This window comes from Hyaena hyaena, unplaced genomic scaffold, assembly GCF_003009895.1.
Source record: "Hyaena hyaena isolate Hyena2069 unplaced genomic scaffold, ASM300989v1 scaffold_16, whole genome shotgun sequence".
Classification (NCBI taxonomy): domain Eukaryota; kingdom Metazoa; phylum Chordata; class Mammalia; order Carnivora; family Hyaenidae; genus Hyaena; species Hyaena hyaena.
In genome coordinates this window covers 1,410,030-1,432,786 of record NW_024080650.1, presented here as the reverse complement: position 1 = coordinate 1,432,786, position 22,757 = coordinate 1,410,030, and the positions used below count along the sequence as shown (strand labels likewise).

At 54.9% G+C, this 22,757-nt stretch overlaps 1 protein-coding gene across 1 annotated transcript; it reads left to right on the top strand.

Annotated features, from left to right (window-relative positions):
• The first annotated feature begins 1,171 nt into the window (after window positions 1–1,171).
• ADRA1D (adrenoceptor alpha 1D) lies at window positions 1,172–20,218 on the top strand. Its single transcript, XM_039224539.1, has 2 exons — window positions 1,172–2,282; window positions 19,600–20,218. Exons 1-2 carry the CDS (start codon window positions 1,172–1,174, stop codon window positions 20,199–20,201), a joined length of 1,713 nt encoding a protein of 570 aa, XP_039080470.1. The 3' UTR covers window positions 20,202–20,218.
• Window positions 20,219–22,757: the final 2,539 nt, after the last annotated feature.

The following is a 22,757-nucleotide window of genomic DNA, read 5'->3' as shown; positions in this document are numbered from 1 at the left end:
TGCCCACCCCCCACTCTTTAACCATCAGGCCAAGTGCCCTTTCCCACCCTCCCGCACTGAAACCCTCCCTCCCCAGAAGAATGCCACTTATTGGGTGTAGCAAAGAAGTTTTATTCCAACATCTGATATGCAGCAAAGTAAGAACGCAAAAGTTGGTATTTGCAAACTGATGCGTGGTGGGCAGGGTCCAGGGGCCGTAACCATATAGTCTTTTGTTCCTTTTCCTATCACAGGCCAGCACTGGCATCTGATCCCTGCCGGGTCTCTCTCCACTCCACGGCACTGGCAAGAGGTGTTTGAGACCCTCGCCTGGCCAGTGGCTCGCAAGGAGTAAGGAGGTGCGGCAGATCCATCCAGGCAGTCCCAGGAGGCGACCAGCCGCGGTACTGCGCGGTCCAGTCCGCAGTCCGCAGATCCCAGGCGCTTGCTGCTCTCTGGCGGCCAGAGCCGGGAGCCGGAGAGCCCGGGGACCCGGGAATCACGCCGTCTCCGCTCCGCGCGCCCAAGGGCACCAGCGAGTGACCGAGAGGCAGGGGGAAAGGGCGGGAGGAAAGGGGACGCGGCGGAGGGGAATAGGGGAGGAGGTCCGGAAGGCGCGCGGGAAGGGGTGCGGAGCTGACCACGAGAAGAGAGGGCGGGCGTCGGGACCCTCGGCGACCTGCTGCCTCGGGGCGGGAGCGGGCGTCAGCGCCGCGGCCCCTCCGGACCCCAGAACTGCCGCTCGCCCGCCGCGCACTGCCCTTTCTCCCGGGGAGCGGGGCGCCCCCTCCCTCGGAGCCGGCCGCCCCCTCCTCCTTCCCGGCGCTGCCCCTCCTCCGTCCCGCCCCCCGCGCCCGGCGGAGCGCGCCGCAGTGGCTTTGCCTGCACTGCCCGGCCCCTGAGCCGCCGCTCTGCCCGCTCGCCTGGGCACGCTCGGAGAGCGGCGCGCGTCTCCGGCCCCGGCTCCTCGGTCCCACCCCGCGACACCAGCCTCGGGAGCCCCGGCCGCCGAGCCGCCGGCTCCGCTCCGCAGGCGGACAGCCGCGCTCCTCGTTACAGACACTCGGGACGGACCCCGACGGGACCCGCGCGCCAGGCTGCAGCCCGAGCCCCGCGGCTATGCCCGGGGCCCCCCGCCTGTCCACCCGCTCGTCCTGCGCCCGGGCCCGGCCCCCGACGGCCGCGCGTTGAGATGACTTTCCGCGACCTCCTGAGCGTCAGTTTCGAGGGACCCCGCCCTGACAGCAGCGCCGGGGGCTCCGGCGCGGGCGGCGGCGGGGGCGGCGCGGGCGGCGCGGCCGCCTCGGAGGGCCCGGCAGTGGGCGGCGTGCCGGGAGGCGCCGGCGGCGGCGGCGGCGTGGTGGGCGCGGGCGGCGGCGACGACAACCAGAGCTCGGCGGGGGAGCCGGGGGGCGCGGGCGCGGGCGGCGAGGTGAATGGGACCGCGGCCGTCGGGGGGCTGGTGGTGAGCGCGCAGGGCGTGGGCGTGGGCGTCTTCCTGGCCGCCTTCATCCTCACAGCTGTGGCGGGCAACCTGCTGGTCATCCTCTCCGTGGCCTGCAACCGCCACTTGCAGACGGTCACCAACTATTTTATTGTGAACCTGGCCGTGGCCGACCTGCTGCTGAGCGCCACGGTGCTGCCCTTTTCGGCCACCATGGAGGTCCTCGGCTTCTGGGCCTTCGGCCGGGCCTTCTGCGACGTGTGGGCCGCCGTGGACGTGCTGTGCTGCACGGCCTCCATCCTCAGCCTCTGCACCATCTCGGTGGACCGATACGTGGGCGTGCGCCACTCGCTCAAGTACCCCGCGATCATGACCGAGCGCAAGGCCGCCGCCATCCTGGCACTGCTCTGGGCCGTCGCCCTCGTGGTGTCCGTGGGGCCGCTGCTGGGCTGGAAGGAGCCGGTGCCCCCGGACGAGCGCTTCTGCGGTATCACCGAGGAGGCGGGCTACGCCGTCTTCTCCTCGGTGTGCTCCTTCTACCTGCCCATGGCCGTCATCGTGGTCATGTACTGTCGTGTGTATGTGGTAGCGCGGAGCACCACGCGCAGCCTCGAGGCGGGCGTCAAGCGAGAGCGCGGCAAGGCCTCGGAGGTGGTGCTTCGCATCCACTGTCGCGGCGCCAGCACCAGCGCCGGCGGGGCGCACGGGACGCGCAGCGCCAAGGGCCACACCTTCCGCAGCTCTCTGTCCGTGCGTCTGCTCAAGTTCTCCCGCGAGAAGAAGGCGGCCAAGACGCTGGCCATCGTCGTGGGCGTCTTCGTGCTCTGCTGGTTCCCTTTCTTCTTCGTCCTGCCGCTCGGTGAGTGACCCCTCTCCCACCAGCCCCTTCCCTTCCGCCTTGAGCCTGTGGCTCTGCCTTCCCTGCACCCAGACTTAGATGACCCTCCAGGGAGGAGGGCGACTCTCCACCTGAGCGTGGAAGGTTAACTTAGTAACTCTCCTCTTCTCTTAGACGGGGGCACTGTGTGGGCGACACACTAGAGGCCCTTGGCGCCTGCAGAATTCATTTCCAGGCTTCTGACTTCTGTCCTCCCTCTGAATTGCCATTAGGAGCCCGAACCCCCTAAATATAAGAGGTCGGTGGCATCAGTGCGGGCACATGCCCATAGTATGTGGTCAGCTGTGTACGTGTGCCTCTACATACCCGCCCTCCCAGCACACACCCAGATGTAAATGCCAGGCCCCGGGAGGTGGGTGCACAGTGGGTGGGCCTACCTTCATTCATGGGCAGCACCCATGTACATCAGCAGGTACTGGAAGCCACCTGCTTTTCCCCACACTCATTCAGTGTCAGATGACTCGGAGACTCTCTTCCCCACTCCCGGGTGTCTGTGAATGCCCTGGGCTCCTGTGTGCCGTGAGAGGGGAAGGGATGGGGCAACTTCTCAAATGGGAAGTTAATATCTTTCATCGTTGTTTCTGGCATTGGCTGAGCCCTTCTTCTGAGAACTTGCCTATCTCTTTCGGCAGCCCCTCTGCAGTCCTGGGAGATAGGCGGCTGTTCTCAGGGGCTTAGTTCCACCCCTGAAGGCCCCTCCTAGAAGCCTTGGGCTGGGTCAGCACAGGGAGGAGAAGGGGAGCGGCATCTCTGGGGACGCGTTTGCCCTGAGTCATTTCGCCCATGGCTGCAACCTCAGCTTGGGGCCTCCCCTGCCTTTCCCAGGGCTCGCTCCGTCCACACTCCGCAGCTCAGTCAGGAAGGGGACAAGGCCTTCCCTCCTACTCCCCTGCAGGCCCTCTCCACACAGCAGCCGGAGAGAACTTTATACATTATAGATTAGAGTGTCACCCTCCACTAAAAGCCCTCAATTTTTTCCACACTGCCCTGGGAACAAAATCCAAACTCTCCACCGTGGCCTGTGAGAGGGTGACCTTCGCATTTATTATTGCCCAAAACCAAAATGAGACATTATGAATATTTATGCTGGGATCACAGGCACAGACTGGGACCGCAGGGACAAACCCGGACACGGGGTCCCCCTTCTGGAAGGAGGGGCCTGAGTGACAGCCTCATGGCCCTGCTGCCCTGCCCCTTACTCACTGCGTGCTCTGGCTCCCCTGGCCCTCTTCCGGGTCCTTGCCCACACAGAACTCATGCCCTTGCATTTACTCTTCCCTCTGTCTAGCTTGCCCACACACCACACCCCCCTCCTTCCCCACTAACCTTAGGTCTCCGTTTAAATGTCCCCTCTTCAGAGAGGCCTTCCCAGTCACCTCAGTCTCAATGTGTCCTCTGTATTTTCTCCCCGGGGGACTGAGTTTCTGTTCCTTTACGTCTGTGTGTTGCCTGGTTCGTGCCTGACTTTCCCACACTGGCACAGAAGCTCTTCAAGGGCAAGGCTCTGTGGGCACCAAGTCCACAGTGCCTGGCACAGTGCCTGGCATAAAGGGAACAATGGCGGCAGAAAGCCCTGCGCCCTCTGGCTCCAGCCAGCCTGGGTTCAAGTCCCAGCTCTACCCCTGACTAGCTGTGTAACTTCGGGCAAATCCCCGAAGTTGTGCCTCTCTCTGTGCCTCTGTTTCCTCATCTATAAAATCGGGATGGTGGTGATGGGAGCATTCAGTGAGTTCTTATGTGTGAGTACAAACCTCACATGTCATGAGTGCCGTGTGAGCTATTGCTATTGTAGTAGCTGCTCACTGAATAAATCAGCTGCTACTGAATAAATCACTGACTTGAGAATCAACCAGAAGCTGCCGTGGGGGTAGAGGAAGGCACGGACACTGAGCAACATACTTGGGGGGTTGAGTAGGCAGCCAGGAGAAAGCCCCCTTTGGGAACTTGCCCAAGATTTAGAACATTCCGCCCCCCCCCCCCGCAACCAAACTCCCCACCCAGGCTCCTTTCTCCTGCCACACAATCCCTGCTGTGTCCCTGCCCAGCTGTACCCCGTCCTGGGTGCCCTCATTCCCCTCTGCCCTTCGCTTCCCACCGGCCCTCTGTAGGGAATGATCAAGCCGTGTACAGAATCATGTTCTTTTAAATTTTTGAGTTACAGAATGATGAACAGATAAGGAGAGAATAATATACCAAGTACCCTTGTGCCCATAATCACCCATACTGAACACACATTAACATTTTGCCGTATTTGCCTCAGATCCTTTTCTGTCTCTTTTCAAAGAAATAGAGCATGGCCACAAATAAGTTCCCTCGTGCTGTCCCTTCTTCTTTTCCTCCCTCCCTCCCTCCGAATCTGGAGTCTGTCACCCCCATTCATATGTTTATGTTCTGTTATGTCTGTTATGCGCAGGCATCTCTAGCTATAATAATATATAGTGTGTCTTTAGGATGTATATAAATGGAGTCACGCCATGCACATCATTCCTCAGTTTGCCTTTTTCATGCAATGTTATATCAGGTGAAATTTATCCATGCAGGTTCATTTTAGCAACAGTATGGTATTCCATTCGAGCGTTTTCCATGGGGTGTTGATGCAGGCTTCTGCAGGGCGTTAGATTTTTCATATTTTTCACTGTTAACAGTCAACAAAGGGCTACTTTTTTTTTTTTTTTTGAGGTTTGGAGCACGTGTGCTTTTTTTCCAGGAAGTCATCCCTAAATTTCCATGGCCTTTGGCTCTTTTTCAATCCCTCCATCTCTGCTGCTCCTCACACTTGGAGCGGGGCCCCCAGCGTGTCCTTGTCTCCTCCCTCTTGCCAGTCTGTGTTGTGCCCAGGCTCCTGAGCCCCAGAGCAGAGCCCAGGGCCCTGGTGGAGCCAAACTGAGTGGAATCTGGCAATCGCGAGCAAGCAGGACAGAGGCCAAGCACGGAAACAGAATATTCTGATCCGCTGTGGTGTGGCTTGAAGGGCGGGGCGGGACCGCAGAGAGAAGGGGAAAGCAGAGCCTGTGGTGGGCACAGGAGTGGCCTGAGGGACGTGCAGAAGGGAGAAGGGGCCAGGAGGTCCTGACAAACCCCCCAAACCCCAGCACTGGGCCCAGGCCTGGGAGGAGGGGGGTTCCTTTGAAGGAACAGGGAAAATCCCAAGCAGCAACTTTTGGGGGGAATGTGGGATCCAAGGGGGTGGCATATCTTGGAATGGAAGCACCAATCTATAGTCAGGGTGAGGGATGCTGGGAACTTAGATAAAGGGGACCAAGAATGGGGGTGGTAGCCAAAGCATGAGCAGGGGGTACAGTCTCCCAGAAAGAGGATGGAGGGACGAAGAGAAGGGAGGGGCTGGGGACAGAGCTTCGGGGAGCACCCACTTGGAAGGAACCAGAAAGAGGCAGAGAAGGGGGCACCAGGAGGAGTGGCTCCTCCCCCCTCCCAGGCCCTGGTCTCCACGCTAGGTGTGATGAGCTCCGCAGCTGGAGGGACTGAGAAAGAGCAGTGGGTGCCAGCTCGAGCTTACGCCATGGAAATGAAGGCACCTAGTAGGGCCACAGCCCAGGGGTGCTCAGACAGAACCAGGGTGCCCCTCGCCCACTCCTCTACACACAGGGCAGCGTGGAAGCAGGAGCCACAGCCACAGCGGTGACATAGCCGGTGAGCAGCCCCAACAGCCCAGAGGGCATTGAGAGTCTTAGGAAGGGGTGTCAGGGTCCCAGAAGGTCATTGCTACTGGGGCCATGGGACTGCCATCTATAAACCTGAAATGCCGTGGGTCAGGCCGGAGTGACAGCTGTGAGAGACACAAACCAGGTGTCCTGAACCGTGGAACCCCTGGGGGCTCAAGTCACTGGCCAGAAAAGACTGAGTGAAACACAGACACCAGGCCCCTAAAATCCTGAGGGGCCAAGAGAGGGATCTCCCACACCTCCACTGTCCCCTTTCCGCACAAGAAGCAGCAGCAGGGCACGGGACAGCCCGTCAGAGGGTCAGCTCAGAGAACCTGATATTCCTTCTGTCTATCACGTGTCTGACCCCAGGATGCCAGTCACAGCTACAAGGCCAAGAAGAGCGGCTTTGGCTTCTTCTGGGGCACCCGGGAGCTGTATATGGACACAAGAAGTGTCGCTCGCCCTCATGAGAGGGTGCCCACCTGCCTGGCCTCCCCTGCCGATGCACAGCCGAGCCATCCTGTCCACCGGAGTGCCCATGCACCCTGTTTGCCTAGGAGGGTCCCGATTATTTATGCCTGTGGACAAGCGTGATGACGAGTAATGCTCCCCTTACACTCTCAAAGGTGTTCCAGGCTGAACGACAGACTAGATGGTCACCAGTTCTTGGGGCCTTTGGAAGAGGGGCTGCCCATGACAGATATGTACCGCCCCTCCCCTCACCCCAGCAAGCTGGCGCGGAACTTAGAAAATCACAAAACATTGTGTAAAGGCCCCTCCTGACATTTGGAGGAACTCAAACTTACAGAATACATTTGGAGATTGGAGGGGCAGCAAGTTTGCAGGCGCTGCCTGAAGCCTTCCACGGAGGCCGCCCAGAGACGGGGGTGTGGTGCAGGGGGGCGGGCCGGAAGTGCACCTGATTAAAGCCTCTGCCCCAGGGCATTTAGTGCAGGAGTCCCTTCACCCCGAAGAGATTAGGGCCAGTGTTTGGAGGTAGAAATCCCCTCCGTGGGCAAGAGAGGAGCAGAGGAAGTGGGAGAACCTTGTCCTGGCAAGCCCGCATCTGCAGAAGAGCTCCCTTCCTCTCCCAGGAGCCTCCAGAAGCTACATCTTCCCTTGATGTGTCTGGGTTTGGCCAGCCTGGCAGGTGCCCCCCCAGCCATCCCCAGGGGTGGACCTGTCCCCTGGGACCTACACACACACACACACACACACACACACACACACACACATACACACTCACTCACTCATGACAGCCCCACCCTATCATTCTTAGCAACCACAGGCAGACCCCGTCCTGCACTCGGGAGCTCCCTTTTGTTGGGCAGGTCACCAAGCCTCATTGGCCTCTGAATTGGCCTCAGAATGTGCTCAGTCATGCAAAGCAGCCTCAGAGGCTCAGAGCGCACAGTCCCCTTTTAATACACATCAGGGTGCACAAGCTGTCTGGACACTCAGATATCAGAAGTCCCAGGTCAGTCCAGGCTCTGTCCCAGAACCCCACCTCCAGCCTTCTGGGAGCCATACCTGGGCCTCCTTCCCATACTGTAAGTCTCAGCCTATCACTGTCCCCCCCAATCACCCCTACATTTACTTAGGTACTCCTTCCTGCTCCCCTAACACTCTGCACATGCTTTGATCACAGTGTATTGTAATTGCCAGTATTCTTAGACATATCACAAAGCATGAGGGCAGAGGAAACTATACGTATGTAGATAGAGAAGCGTGGAAGTATTTGTGGGGTGCCCTGTGGCTTGGCAGGTAAGGAATGAAGAGTGTAAGAAGAGGGGTCACAGAATGAGACAGGAAGCCATCAACAGGAGAAAAGGGAAATAAATTGTGGTGTTTTCATTGGTTGAACTACTATACAGCTAGGAAAAATAAATGTGTTGCCTACAGCAAGATGGATGAATTTCACGGACACTGTGTTGGGCAAAATAAGCCAGATCTGAAATTAAAAGCATACATAATATATGATTCTGTGTATATGAAGTTCAAAAACAGGCAAAACCAATTGATGATTAAAATTGGATAGTGGGTATGTGTAGTATGTGGTATTGACTGGAAGAGAGAGCAGAGAAACCTACTGAAGGACTGAGAATGTTCTAGATTTTTTTAATGTTTATTTTTGAGAGAGAGAGAGCTTACACGTGAACGGGGGGCGGGCAGAGAGAGAGAAAGACACAGAATCTGAAGCAAGCTCGAGGCTCTGAGCTGTCAGCACAGAGCCCGACACAGGGCTCAAACTCAGAAACCACAAGATCATGACCTGAACTGAAGTCAGACGCTTAACTGACTGAGCCACTCAGGCGTCCCTGAGAATATTCTAGCTCTTGGTCCGGGCCGTAATTACATTGGTGTGTGCACCTCAGAGAGTCATCAAGCTATATTTTTTAAATGCATGTGCTTTCTAACTTGACTATCATCATCTTACACCTTAATTAGAAAGAGAGAAGACAGGAGGAGGCAGAAGAGAGGCTTAAGCCATGCTGAGGAATTGGTGTCCAGACCAGAAAGCACCCATTGGCAGCCAGCTACGGTGGGCAGATTCTGCGTGTGCACCTGAGAGTGTTGGCCAAGTGCAGAAAGACTCCTCTCCCCAGGTTCCCTGAGGTCGTGCAGAGGCCTACGGTCGCAGGGAGTGTGGCAGGGGGGATGCTTTGTGGCAGGTCCTTAGTAGTGACATCACGGTTCCCTTCCCCAAAAGCCTGAAGAAAGGGCTGACAAGACCTCCCCTCTCTGTGCCTTTGTGGAACCTGGCTCTTAGTAGGTGCTCAGTAAATGGGTGCAGAGGGAGGAAGTGGTAGAGCCCACGTCCTACCTCTCTTCACATCCTTCCATGCCAAGAGTCTGAGTGACAAAGCACAGCACCCTTTTTTGTTTGTTTTATTTTATTAGGATAAGAACACTTAACAGGAGATCTACCCTCTTAACAAATTTTGAGATGCACGACACCGCGGCGTTAACTGCAGACACGGTGTTGCACAGTAGATCTCTGGAATTGATTCGTGGAAAGTGAAACTTCACACCTGTTGATTGGCAACTCCCTCTCCCGCCTCCCCCGAGCCCCAGCTCCCACCATTCCACTCCTTGATTCCCATGATGCAGCGTCAGCACTTCAACGCAAGGCCAGTCTTGGTTCATCCCAAACCCCACCCACTGTCCCACCACTGACATTTCCCTTGAGGAACACCCAGACATCATATCAGATTATCCGTAAATTCTTCAGTATACGTTTCTAAAACACAAGAACTTTTTGAAAAATAACCACAACCCATTATAATGCATAAAAATAATTGTTTAATATCAAACGCCATCTACTTAGTGTTCAGAGGTAGCCGGTTGCCTCATAAATGTGTAGTTTGTTTGAACCAAGATCCCCATGAGGTACATATGTTGCATGTGGTTGACTGGCCTGCTAGGTCTCTTTAACTGGTAAGATTCCCCTTTCCCCACTTTTTCCTTGCAATTTATTTGATGAAGAAACCAGATCATTTGTCCCAAAGAGTTGCCCACGGTCTGGAGTTTGCATCCCCATGGTGCCATTTAATGTGTCCCTCTGTCCCTGCAGCTCCTGTAAACTGGCTTGATCAGATTCAGGTTCAATGGTTTGACCAAGAATTCTATTTGGCGCCGCTAAGATTGCTCAGAGGCTCAGATGCCTGATAAGATGGTTCAGGCTCAGCTTGTACTTTTATTCCCCCAGAACCTGGAAGCCACCATTTCTCTAAAGAGCCTTAGTTTCTTTTAGTAGCAAATGATCATTTAAAGACCACAGTCTGAGCTCTCAGCTGTTCTGTGTTACTGAGTTAGTCCCTGATTCAGCAGACAGGGCTAAAAAGTACTAAGAATGAATGAATGAATGAATGAATGAATGAATGAGAGAGAGAGAGAGAAAGAGAGAGGGGGAGAGAGAGAGAAAGAGACAGGGAGGAAGTGAGAGGGAGGGAGGGAGGGAGTAAGGGAGGGAGGGAGGAAGGAACGAACGAACACCACTGACAGGGGGCACCCAGTAGCCGCTCCTCTGCCTACGTCCCCGCCACTACTGAAGGGTGTCAAGAGCAGACACGTAGTTCTCTGCCAGCCCCACAAAGTTCATGGATCCTGAGGCAAGCATGGGGGGCATAGGACTTCTGATCTATTCCTGGTCCGTCTCAAGCCAGAGGACCTACTATTTCCCTCTCACCCTGGACAACTGGCAAGGCAAGTTATTCAAGAGAATTGGCTTGGCACAGCTGGCCGCACAGTGCCCTCAAATCACCCCTCCATCTGCGAACTGGCCCCTATCCAGGTCTCCTCTTCCGGGCATCCTTTCATGATTATGCCCACTTCAAAATGGCCTTGTCTCATACCACTCTCCCCTTCCTATTCTCTGTTACAGTGATCCTAACTTCTGTGTTGTCCTCCAATGCCTCAGATTCCCTGCTGCCTCAGGGCCTTTGCACACTCCCTTTCCACTGTCTGGAATTCTTTCCTCAGGTAGATGCTCACTGCCTCACAGGGTCTTCAGGTCTCAGCTCAAGTGTGCTTTATTAGAGAGGCTTGTCTGACTGACCCTTGAGAATATAGCAAAGAGGTCTTCTGGTGGCAGAAAACCACCTTGACAAAGGAGTTATTGAGAGCCACTGAGTGAGCAGTTGAGAGAAGTGACAGAGAGAAAGGGAGTCTAGGGCTGGGAATTCCTTCTTTCCTAGCCCTGCTGGAGAGAAGACACCTGAATATCTAAATGGATGTGGTATTTTTTTAATGTTTATGTATTTCAGAGAGAGAGAGAGATAGAAAGAGAGCCGGGGAGGGGCAGAAAGAGAGGGAGACAGAGAATCCCAAGCAGGCTCTGCACCATCAGTGCAGAGTCTGATGCAGGGCTCGAACTCAGGAACCCACATGATCATGACCTGAGCCAAAATCAAGAGTCTGAGGCTTAACTGACTGAGCCACCCAGGCGCCCCTGAATGTGGTATTTTTAACCCCACTCTATCTCTCTGGCCAGAGAGAATGGCTCTGCCTATGGATAGAAACGTTGCTAGTGACGGAGGGGCTGGGAAAGGGGGCAGGCTGGGGTGCAGCCCGATATTTCATGGTCGGCTACAAGTTACGAGCAAGGCTGGCTGTGAATTCTGACATTCTGCCAAGAACAAGTTCCCTTCGGGCAATGCCAGAAGAGTGCTGTTAATCACGCAGTCCGCCCCTGGCTTCAGAGCTGTCACTCCTCAGCCAGGCTTGGCCAGATTGGTCAGCTGCAGCCTAACCGCATCTCAGTAGCACCTCCTAGACCTGGATGTCGCTGGTTCTTAGGCGAGGGGACTGGCCTGTGGTCATCAAGGCTGCAAACACAAACCTCACAGCCGGTCTCAGTTTCCCCAACCACGTGTGGGCCAGGCCGGCCCAGCGAACACACCATAGAATAAACTTACCTGCCGACACAGGAGAGGCCCTGCGTTTTATGACTGGTGGGTGTCCAGCCACGCCTCCCCCGCCAGAAGTTAGGTTAGGCTCCCGACAGACGCACCCCAATATAGGGACTGGGAGAAGGGCAGGTGGGCCCAAGCCTGATGGAGACTCACCCGAGAGCAAGATCAAGGACAAGTGAGAAGCAAGCAGGAGTTGTTTGTGGTTTGCGGTCATCTCCCACCTGCGTTCTTACGCCTCTCCTCGCAGGCGCATAAATACACCCCCTCCATCCCTGCTCTGGGTCGGGCCCTTGTGTTCCCGGCTAGGGTAAAAACAGCCATCAATCTCATCCCTGCCTTCAAGAAACTGGGAGTCTTGGGGCACCTGGGTGGCTTAGTCGGTTAAGCGTCCGACTTTCGCTTAGGTCATGATCTCGCTGTTCGTGGGTTCGAGCCCCGCGTCGGGCTCTGTGCTGACTGCCAGCTCAGAGCCTGGAGCCTGTTTCAGAGTCTGTGACTCTCTCTCTCTCTGACCCTCCCCTGCTCATGCTGTCTCTCTCTGTCTCCTAGAAATAAAAAAAAAAAAAAAAAAAAAAAAAAAGAAACTGGGAGTCTAGGAGGGTAGACAGAGCAGTAACGAATTTTATTAAAATGTAGACTTGCATAAGAGCGAACGCGCGTCACCCAGGCTAGGTGGGGAGAACATCTGACCTGAGGCTAGAGGGCTGGATGGGAGCAAACAGTTGGGGCCAAGCAGAAAGGCAGGAGTCCAGCCCCTGTGGGAAGACCTGCCTGCAGCTTCAGCCTGCAGCTTGGGGCCAAATTTGGAGGGAAGCAAGCCATAGACGGCACTGTGCCCTGAAGAGCCTTGAAGGCAACACAAGAAAGCCTGGGCTTAGTCCTCAGAGCCCTTGGAAGCCACTCACGGTTTTAGAAGGATACGGAGAGAACCCCGTTTTAGAAAAGGCCGCCAGCAGCTGTGTGCACAGTGGAGAGGCCAGAGGACCCCAGGGGCGGTCACAGCCATGCACACAAAATGAGATGCCAGACGGAGCAGAGGCTTCAGGAACGAGGTGAAGGGAGGGACCCCCACAAGAGAGAAACTCGAATGCCCCGGGCATGCTGACCAGCTGGACATGTCGGGTAGAGAAGAGGGACTCATTCAGCACACTCAGCAAGTGTTGAGCACCTACTGTGTGTTCCGTGTGCTCGGGAGACTTCTGGGGCCGCAGGAGTGCCGTGCCAAGCAAAACGGGCACAAGTCCTGCCCTGCGGACTTTGCTGCAGAGACGGACGATGGACAAAATGAAAAATAAATAGTATGGGAGAAGGCAGGAAGTGCCCGTTGAGGGGATGGGGGTGGCGCGCGCAAGGACAATGCAGTTGTACGCGGGAAGTCAGAGAGATGTCTCCACCAAAGTGAGGACATGAGCCATGTGGCTATTTGGGGAGAGAAGATTGTGAGGAAAAGCCAGTGTAAAGGCCCAAGGTAGGAGTGTGTCTGGCATGTCCAAGGAACAACATGGAGGGCAATGTGGCTGGAACAGAGTTGGGGGGGCGGGTGGGAAGAGGGGATGGCAGAGGGGCGGGGGGCCACATGTTGAGCTGTGTAGGTCATGGGCTCTTACTGTGAGAGGGAAGGGCAGCTTTTAGAGAATTTGGAGCTCAAGGGGTGACATGATCCATTTATATTTTTAGAGTCACTCTAGGGGTGCCTGGGTGGCTCCGTCATTTAAGTGTCTGACTCTTGGGTTCGGCTCAGGTCATGATCTTGTTGTTCGTGAGTTCAAGCCCTGCATCAGGTTGTGTGCTAAGAGCACGGAGCCTGCTCGGGATTTTCTGTCTCCCTCTCTCTCTGCCCCTTCCCCTCACACATGTGTGCTCTCTCTTGCTCTCTCTCAAAATAAATATTAAAAACAAAAAACATCACTCTAGCTGCTGGGTTGGGAATAGATCGCAGGGTATAAGGGTGCAAGCAAGAGATGGTGGGGAAGCCGCTGAGTTTCTCAGGACGGGAGATGATGGTGTCTTGTACAGGATGGGAGGGCACATGGAGCAGGGTACTGCCGAGTTCTGACCTCATGCCCTTCCTCTCTGCCCTCAGTCACTCCATTCTGTAACCACCTGCCTCGTCATCATTCTGCAAACATACCAGGGCCACCTCAGGGCCTTTACACTTACTGTTCTCTCTCCTGCAGTGCTTTTTTCCTCAGATGTCCACATGCCTCGTTCATCTCTTTACTCAAATGTCACATTCTCAGCAGGCCTTTCCTGGCCACCTTATCCAAAATTTATGCCACCATCGCCAGCCACACACAGTCACATGAACACACACCTCCTGGCTTCCTTTCTTGTGGTACTTTTTCTCCTTAGCATATTTTATTACCTGATATGTTTGCATTTTCTTTGTTTACCCTATATATTGCCAGCCTTGCCAGGTGAAATGTAAGCTTCATAAGGTCAGGGTAAGTGTGAAATGCCAGTAGACACCCAAGGAGAGATGTCTGGGAGGCAGGTGGATCTGAGTGTGGAATTTGGGAGGGCAGTCTGAGCTGGAAGTAGAACCGTGGGCATTGTCAACCTAAAGTCAGTGTTTAAATCCCTAAGCTGGTGGTGGGGAGAGGGAGCTGGGTGGCTCAGTCAGTTAAGCGTCTGGCTTCAGCTTAGGTCATGATCTCACAGTTTGTCAGTTTGAGCCCCACGTCAGGCTCTGTGCTGACAGCTCAGAGCCTGGAGCCTGCTTCAGATTCTCCGTCTCTCTCTCTCTCTCTCTCTCTCTCTCTCTGCCCCTCCCCTGCTTGCACTCTATCTCAAAGTAAACAAGCAAATATTAAATAAATATAGAAATAAATAAAACCATAAGCCGGGATGAAATTGCCAGGAGAATGCAAAGGGAAGAGATTACAAAGACTCTTCTGAAAAGGACACTCCCTACATTTTGCAGGGGAGACACGCGGAAGAAGCAGCAAAGGACATTGACACCGAGTAGAAAATCCAAGAGTGTGGCGCCCTGGGAGCCACGGCTGTGATGAGAGGAGTCAGGGACGGATGAGAGCAGTGTCCGCAGGTCGGGGGCTGTGCGGCAAAGCAGTGAAGAGCAGGTGGGGAAGACGAGTCGGCAGGTGTGGACAGAAAGAATGGTGTCCTAGCTTGAGAACCCGCAGAGCAGGTGCCGCCGTGACAGGCATGCTTGCAGGGGACTGAGGGATGGAGAGCACCGTGACACTAGTAGGGATGCTGACCTCGAGCGGGAGGAGAGAGCCCTTTCTTTCCAAGGAGGAGGAGAGGTGAGGAAGGCTAGAGCAAGCGCCCAGCGTCTTTAGCTTCTGTTTCCTCTGTGAAAGGAGGAGGCGAAGTGGGAAAGTAAAGGCTCAAGGAGCCCGCGCAGGACTTGGCGAGAGTGGGCTGAGGTTGCGCGGCAAGGTCACTGGGGGCCGCGGACAGAGCTGAGGGCAGGGACTCTCACGTATTCAGGGAGTGGGTGACTCGCTCCAGAGTCAGGGGCTGGCTGGATAAGTACAAGCCATATGCAGAAGGATGCGGACACGGGACGACTGACAAAAGACGTGTGAGGTGTGAGTGAATAGCAGTGTTGGCTCAGCAGGGAGGATAGGAGAAACCCAAGGGGCTGGCAGAAGGTCAAAGTGCAGAAAAGAAAGAGAGGACGAGAAGCTGCCATCAGCAGCGGAAAATGGGTTTGAAGTGAAGAAATGAAATGCTCAGGCTTACGTTTTAAAAGGACCTTTCCAGGGGTGTCTGGGTGGCTCAGTCAGTTAAGCATCCGACTTCAGCTCAGGTCATGATTTCACAGTTCATGAGTTCAAGCCCCATGTCGGGCTCTGTGCTGACAGCTCAGAGCCTGGAGCCTGCTTTGGATCTGTGTCTCCCTCTCTCTCTTCCCCTCCCCTGTTGTGCACTCTCCCTCTCTCTCTCTCAAAAATAAACATTTAAAAAATAAATAAAAATAAGATAGAAGGAAATCCACAGTAGCCTGCAGAATACTTGGCCCTTAGAAGTGAGAAGATGTGCTATGGGGAGAGTACCCCTAACTTCCAGGTTGGGAGGGTCAGTGCCCGGAGGGCCTCCAGGTGGAGGTACCGCTGGAGCTGGCACTAACAGGTGGAGGAAAGAGGAAGGGCCATCCAGGATGAACAGAGGCCAGGGGGCAGCAAGAAGTGGGCATGGCCATTGAGCTGCTGCACCGGAAGACAGAAGTAAGGCTGAGAAGCAGGAGCCAGAGGAGAAGGGAGAGCCAGGGTGTGATGCTGGGCCGGCGCCCAGGACAGAGAGGTGAGAGCAGAGGGAGAGTGTCCCATGAGGGCCTCTGTTTCCAGTGACAGCTGCCAAGTTGAGTTAGCACAACTGGGCTTTCTGAAGGCTGTGGACAGCGTGGGGAGTGGGAGAGGGAGCCAGCTCGGGGACAGGGAAGGGGGCTGCCAGGCACTGAGAGGCAGTGGCCTGGGCTCAGAGCCCCCTGTGCTCCCTGAGGCTGTCCTGTAGCTGGGCTGTGGGGCTGGCAGAGGCGTGCGCCAGGCCGCTGGAGAGGGATGAGAAGGCAAGACGGGAGAGGTTGGCCTGAGTAGCCACAGGTCCCCACGTCCCAGTGGCTAGGGAGCAGAAAGCTGAGGGTGGCCCCAAAGGGGCTTGTCCACCGATGTCCCCACAGCAGGCCAGCATTGCAGGGACGGTGCCCATGAGCCAAAGGCCCATCTCAGGGATCTCGGGGTGATACCCCATTTCATCTGCGCACGCAGAGGGCAGGGAAGTGCCCACGGCCCCCTCCGCCCCCAGAGATCTTTGCTAGAAGTTGGGGCTGGGGGGACAGGGCAGGCAGGACAGCAGGGAGAGTGAGGCAGGGTGCAGGGAGGGAGTGGAGGGCAGACACTCTGGGCAGAGCTGTGTGTGAGGCTCAGAGCTGCCACTTGTGAGGGGAACAGAGGTGCTATTGTGGAAGCTGGAGCCCAGGCACAGACGTCTTATTTTCCGGGCCAGATGTCTGCACACAATGGGCAGAGAGCTCATGAAACGATTGCCAGATGTTGCTAGTGACCCGCACATCCCACCCCCTGGACCTTGAGGGCACGTGGGCTGACTTCCACCCCAGACCTGCCGGCATCTTTGCCCGGGGGTTTTCTCCACTCACCAAAATCCTCATCATCCACCCACCCAGCAGAGGCAGAAAGTGTGGGAAATTAACACCCTTGGGAGTAGCCCAGCCCGTGACTGATGGGAATGGGTGTATAGATACCCCACCTCCCTCACCCCACTGGTAGGATGGATCCGAGGTCCCTGAACATCATGGTCTCCCAGAGTTCCCAGTGGGATTTCGCAACCCCCTCACCCAGGTGCCCGCCATTCACAGCTTGCACTTGAATCCTTGTCTCAGGATTGGCTTCTGGGAGAGCCCTTAGTAAGTCAGAAGAGTCAGCAGGACACAGTAGGAAAATCTTGGGGCAGAAAGGCTGAGTTTGGTTCCTGGTTCTTTGTGTGAAAGGAACTCTCAGCCTGTAGCAAGCTTCTGCACAGGTTGCTTGAGCATAAATTAGAATAGTGTTTATAACACAGCCCGGGGCATAATACAATACACCATGTCACCCACCAATCTGAGTAAACAGCACTCTGATAACCATGCCGTTTGGCCGGCTTCAGGCTCGCAGCTAAAAGCATAGTCCACTGATTTGTCATCCTGGGCTAAATATAAAAGAATTGTGGCCTGAGTCAGAGCTATTTTCAGCACTGTGTCTTACTTTGCAGCCATGGAGGGATGCTATTCAGAGAGCCACCTTCCTGGAGCCTGAGGTCAACCCTGGTGGCCCCCACATTCCAAGGACAAGTGTCCAACTCCTCTCCCAGGGGAAACTATCTTCTTAACATAAGCTGACTGGATTGCCCCGCCTCTCCCAAACCCACCAGGTCGGCTTCTGTTTCTGGCTACTCTCCAGAGCTGGGAACTGCATCCCTTCCCGGGGCCGACTTGTCCTCTCTCAAAAGCCACAGGATAGGGAGAGGGGAAGACACACCAGTGTTTTTATTAAGAGCCTGCTAAGTCCTGCACTCTGGAATGTATTAATCTTCACAAATCCCTTCCTGAGAAGTATTCTTTTTACTTCTTTATTTATATTTTTTAATGTTTATTTTTGAGAGAGAGAGAGAGAGGAAGAGAGAATGAGTGGGGGAGGGGCAGAGACTGGGAGACAGAATCCAAAGCAGGCTCCCGACCCTGAGCTGTCAGCACAGAGCCCGATGTGGGGCTCAGACTCACAGACCGCAACATCATGACCTAGCCAAAGTCGGATACTTAACTGACTGAGCTACCCAGGCGCCCCAAGAAATATTCTTGTATTTAACAGAAAACATGAGACTTGGATGGCCAAATAACTTGCTCAGGCCTATGCCTCGTGATGCTGTGTGACCCTCCTCTTGTGCCACCACCACCGTGTCTCTTGGCACTAGGAATTCTCTATATGTTGGGAAGTGGGTGATGTACAAGGGCTCCCAGGTCAAAGAGGGGAACATGGTGCCTCTGCTCCCTCCATGGGGGACCCTGCTTGTTTTTCTTTGGGGGCAAAGAGAAGAGAGAGTAGGTCCCCTGATCTGTCAGAGACCCCTGTCCCTGGCCTGCTCAGCCTCAGGGACACCGGCAGCTTTGGCCTGGGATAACATGTCCTGGCCACCTACCCCCTCCCCCTGCAGCTGCTGAGGATGTGAGCATGAGAGAGTAGCTTTTGCTTTCTGAGTCATGCCCTTGCATTTTATCAGGTGCCTTTGGAAGACATGACTCTTTCTGGTCCTTGGTGGGTATGCCAGGGAGAAGTTTGTGAGGAGGGTCCTTTGGACACAGCTCAGATCCTAGTGCACCTACCCCCTCCTGCCTGGCACTCTGCTCCATCAGAGCCATCCCAGAAGGTTCACCTGACCACTTCCACTGGGACAGCCCCCTTGACCTGCCTTCCAGCAGCCACGGGCATTGTGTTTATTGAGCCTTAATTCTAGGCTCTGTCTCTTGCCTGCTTGAAAATATCCACGCTCCCAACTACCCACAAATACAGAAATTCCCAGGATTTAAAAAAAATATATATGTTTATTATTTTTGAGAGAGACAGAGATAGAGCACAAGCAGGGGAGGGGCAGAGAAAGAGAGGGAGACACAGACTCTGAATCAGGGTCCAGGCTCTGAGCTGTCAGCACAGAGCCTGATGCGGGGCTCGAACTCATGAATCGCGAGATCATGCCTTGAGCCGAAGTCAAATGCTTAACCAACTGAGCCACCCAGCACCCCTGAAATTCCCAGAATTTAAGGCTCTTCACCATCTGTCCCAAATGACATTTTCTCAGCGTATCCCATAGGACACTCCCAGGCCCCAAACTTGTAATCATCTTGCCCACCTGTCCCCTCCACTCCTAACACCTTCTGCCCCTCCTCATCCTGCAAGACTCCTGTCCATCCCCCGAGAATCCTGGCAGACGCCACCCCATGTGCTGAGCATTACCATCACCCCATCTTCATCCCCTTGATATTTGAGGCACACAGCTACTAAGAGAACGTGACCATGTTTGATGTGAGCCCAGCACAGTACCTGATGTGGGGCATGCTTCGGGCAACATTTAATTCAAAGATTCTTACCCTTTTTGTGCTAGAGACTATGTGGGCATCCCGCAAGCTTATGCATATGCTAAAACACAAAGAGTTGCAAATAAAACCGATTTCATTGAAAATAAAATATTTGTGAATGACATCTGTGATTTAGTTAAGTAATGTCCTTCTAGGTTAAAGCATTAAATAACGGGATCTAGTGGTGGGTTCTGAGGACTGTGGTTTCCAAATAGTGAGGAGCATACACAGTATTTCAAAGCATCTGCAGTGACTGAATGTGATAGAAAAATATCTGTGGGAACTGCTAATATTAGGTCGAATCATATGAAACCGCCAATCTAGCACCAGTTTTGAGCGCCAAGAACCGTGATTTCATATGGTTTGGTCTCATTCTATGCGAGTTTGATGCTCAATGTCAGGTAGAAGTGAGTACATGGAAAATGATGATTCTTCCTCATCCAAGTTCATGGACCCTTCGAATTCTATCAGGGGCTCCTTAGGGAGAAACATTGAGAGCCCCTAGTTGATGACTTTGCGCCTGAGGGCTGCCTGGGCCTTCCTCACCCCGAGGATCTAACAGGCATGGGTTTCTGCTCCCTCCACCCCCCTCCCCCCGCCCCCTGCAGGCTCCTTGTTCCCGCAGCTGAAGCCCTCGGAAGGCGTCTTCAAGGTGATCTTCTGGCTCGGCTACTTCAACAGCTGCGTGAACCCGCTCATCTACCCTTGCTCCAGCCGCGAGTTCAAGCGCGCCTTCCTCCGCCTGCTGCGCTGCCAGTGCCGGCGTCGCCGGCGTCGCCGTCCCCTCTGGCGCGTCTATGGTCACCACTGGCGGGCCTCGACCGGCGGCCCGCGCCCCGACTGCGCTCCCGGCCCGGGCGCCGCGCCTCCCGGAGCCCCGCTTGCCCTCACCGCCCCTTCCGCCCCCGGCTCCCCGGGCACGCCCGAGATGCAGGCTCCTGTCGCCTGTCGTCGAAAGTCGCCCTGCTCCTTCCGCGAGTGGAGGCTGCTCGGGCCTTTCCGGAGACCCACCACCCAGCTGCGTGCCAAGGTCTCCAGCCTGTCGCACAAGATCCGCGCCGGGAGCGCGCAGCGCGCAGAGGCCGCCAGCACCTTGCGTGCGGAGGTGGAGGCAGTGTCCCTAGGAGTCCCTCACGAAGTGGCCGAGGGCGCCGCCTGCCAGGCCTACGAACTGGCCGACTACAGCAACCTCCGGGAGACTGATATTTAAGGACTCCGAGCTGGGCCCTGGAGTGCGCTGGGGGAGGAGGAAAGGGGCTGGGCGGGGGGAGAGCGGTGAGGGAGACTGGCTTTGTTCAAGAGGCCGGTGCGGGATCCGGACCGGGACACTGATCAGGGCGGCTGCTGTCTGGCCTCCCTGAGGAACGGAGTCTGGGTAAGGCGCTTGAAAGTTGAAAAGTTATGTCTCCCTCCTGACCCAGGTGCCTGGAGCGCCTCCTCTAGAGGAAGGGGCTGCGGGCTCCATTTGCTCTCAATCCTTTTTCGAGAAACACAATCCATGTTCTGAACCCTGGGTACACAGCCTCAAGTATGGCCAGCAGGCCTGCCCCCCTTCTTGGGGACGAAGGGACACAGAGGCCCTGCTTGGCTATCTCCAACGCCTCCCCTAGGGAAAGAGTCCATGGGGCAAGGCTTCTCAGTGGACACAATTTCTCCTTACTGCCGACTGGAGGAACGCAGTGGACCTGCCAACACCACCCACAAACTTTGGTGGCACATTGGATGGCCATCCTACAAGCCTGTTATATTTACCCAAGGACCCACTCCCCCTGCAGAGGCTCCTTCATGCATCCCCCATCACCTGGCCTTGCCCCTCATCATGTCCAAGGGCCTTACTGTTTACACTCTGTACATAGTGCCTGTGCCCATCACTTCTTGCTGGGATCTGGAGCCATCAAATGGGGAGAGCTTTATTTGTCATTTTGAGACATATTTATTGGTAAGAGTACTTCTATTTTGTCCAAACTGTGCAAACTGTCCCTCTTTAGCTTGTAACCCATAAAGAATTACTTTTTTTTTTTTTTTCTAAAATCCTTCAAGGTCTAAAGTCCCCCAACAGGATAGATCAGGTCTCCATTCACCTTGATCTCTTCAACTGATGGCTGCTATCCTGTGGAACTTTTAGCGTGACCAAAGGACTCAGGAGTTTGGTGGCTTTTAAAATTCACATGATTAGTCTTGGGAATCAGACAATCATAGGCACAAATTTTCATTTTGTCAGTCTCCCCAGATATATCTATGATGCTCTGAGGGCCTCGGTGAGGAAGGTGGCCATCAGGGTGAAACATTACGTGAAAAAATATACAAGCCCATGTAGACAAGTGTACATGGTGAGTGAGTGAACACCTGCCTACCTAGGAACCGTGCTCGTTAGTGTTGAATGAAATGTCCCAACACTTGTCACATTCTCAAGAGACTGCAGGTAATGTAGTCTCCGCTGGATAATATCAATTACATACATACAACCTGAGTGGGGGTGGTGAATGTGGTCCCGTGGAAAGCTGGTTAGGTGATACCCCGGGGTGTCTGGAGTGGGAAATGTTCTAAAACTGGAAGAGCCAGTTGCTGGGGCCCATGTGGACCAATAGTTTGAGCCAGAAGTTTCCATCCTGTACTGAGGAAGTAATCTGTTTGAAAGGTCACCACAATTTTAGACCCCTCACCCCAATTTTATGAGGTAAAAGGACAGCCAATATTGAGGCTCAGGAGCAGACATTTCATACTGTGGGTCTACAGCAGGTTCTAGACCTTCAGGCCTGGCATCCCCTGAAGGCACAGGAAAGGCAGCTTAAGGTGGGTGCTGGGAACATGCTGCCGACCCCGAAGAGGGCCCACTTTACAGCACATTGGCCACCCTGAAGCTGGGGACACTGGGGGACAGCCCTTGCTATTTTCTCACAAAGGTGGGGGCCATGCCTCAGGTCAGGGATCAACAAAGGGGCAGACCCCGTCATCAGAGAATTGAACATTGGGCTCCTGGGCAGGGGGTTCAACAGCAGGAGAGGGTCTCTGAGCAGGTGAACAATATGGGCTCCCACATGCCAGGGCAGTTAAGCCCACAGGAGACTGACAAAAGGGACAAGGGAGCAGGTTGGGGAGGGAGCCTTCATAAGGGGAATTTTAGGGGGGTCCCCCTGTCCTGTCATGGATAACCAGTAGGCATGCAGGCAGGTGAGGCTGGCAGCTTGCCCAGCACTTTCTCTAGGCACAATGATTAATCAGCAAAACATGGCTGACGTTCAAGCCTCAGCTCCCATCTCCTGGGCACAGAGGCCCTCTGCACGCAGCTGTTTCCTCCTACACCCCCATACCAAGCCTTCAGGAGATCGGGGAGAGCTGCAAAGCCCCCAGAAAGGCTGTGTTGCAGCAAGGGCAGCCAGGGACCCAGTTCTTCTCATCAGGAAAGCACAGAGTTGCTGACTGTGGTTGTCAGGACATGCCAAAAGTCATGGAGTGGACACATCTGACTAGAGCTACTGTCTCTTCAGTACATATAGAAATGAGGCCGTTGTCTCCAGAGGCCTCTAGGAAAGGTCAAGGTGGCTGGGAGAGTGGGAAGTGGGAAGTACTGATTAGAATGGGAATATGAGCCCCTGTACACAGTCTTCAAGAAATGGGGCGGGACCTTGAGGGTTTTTGTGAGTGGGAAATGGACGGCCCTGTGAGATGGGACAGGGAGAGAACAGGCCTCCAAAGACACTGGCATTGCCTAAACCCTCTGCCCCCACCATCCTTAGACAGTCTCATTTCTGCCTCCCACTCCAGG

What these genes read in the sequence shown, in the direction of transcription:
- ADRA1D (XM_039224539.1), top strand. Translation starts at nt 1,172, where the DNA reads ATGACTTTCCGCGACCTCCTGAGCGTCAGTTTCGAGGGACCCCGCCCT. An exon ending in CTTCTTCGTCCTGCCGCTCG is followed by an intron (nt 2,283 to 19,599) that starts GTGAGTGACCCC and finishes CGCCCCCTGCAG; the next exon opens with GCTCCTTGTTCCCGCAGCTG.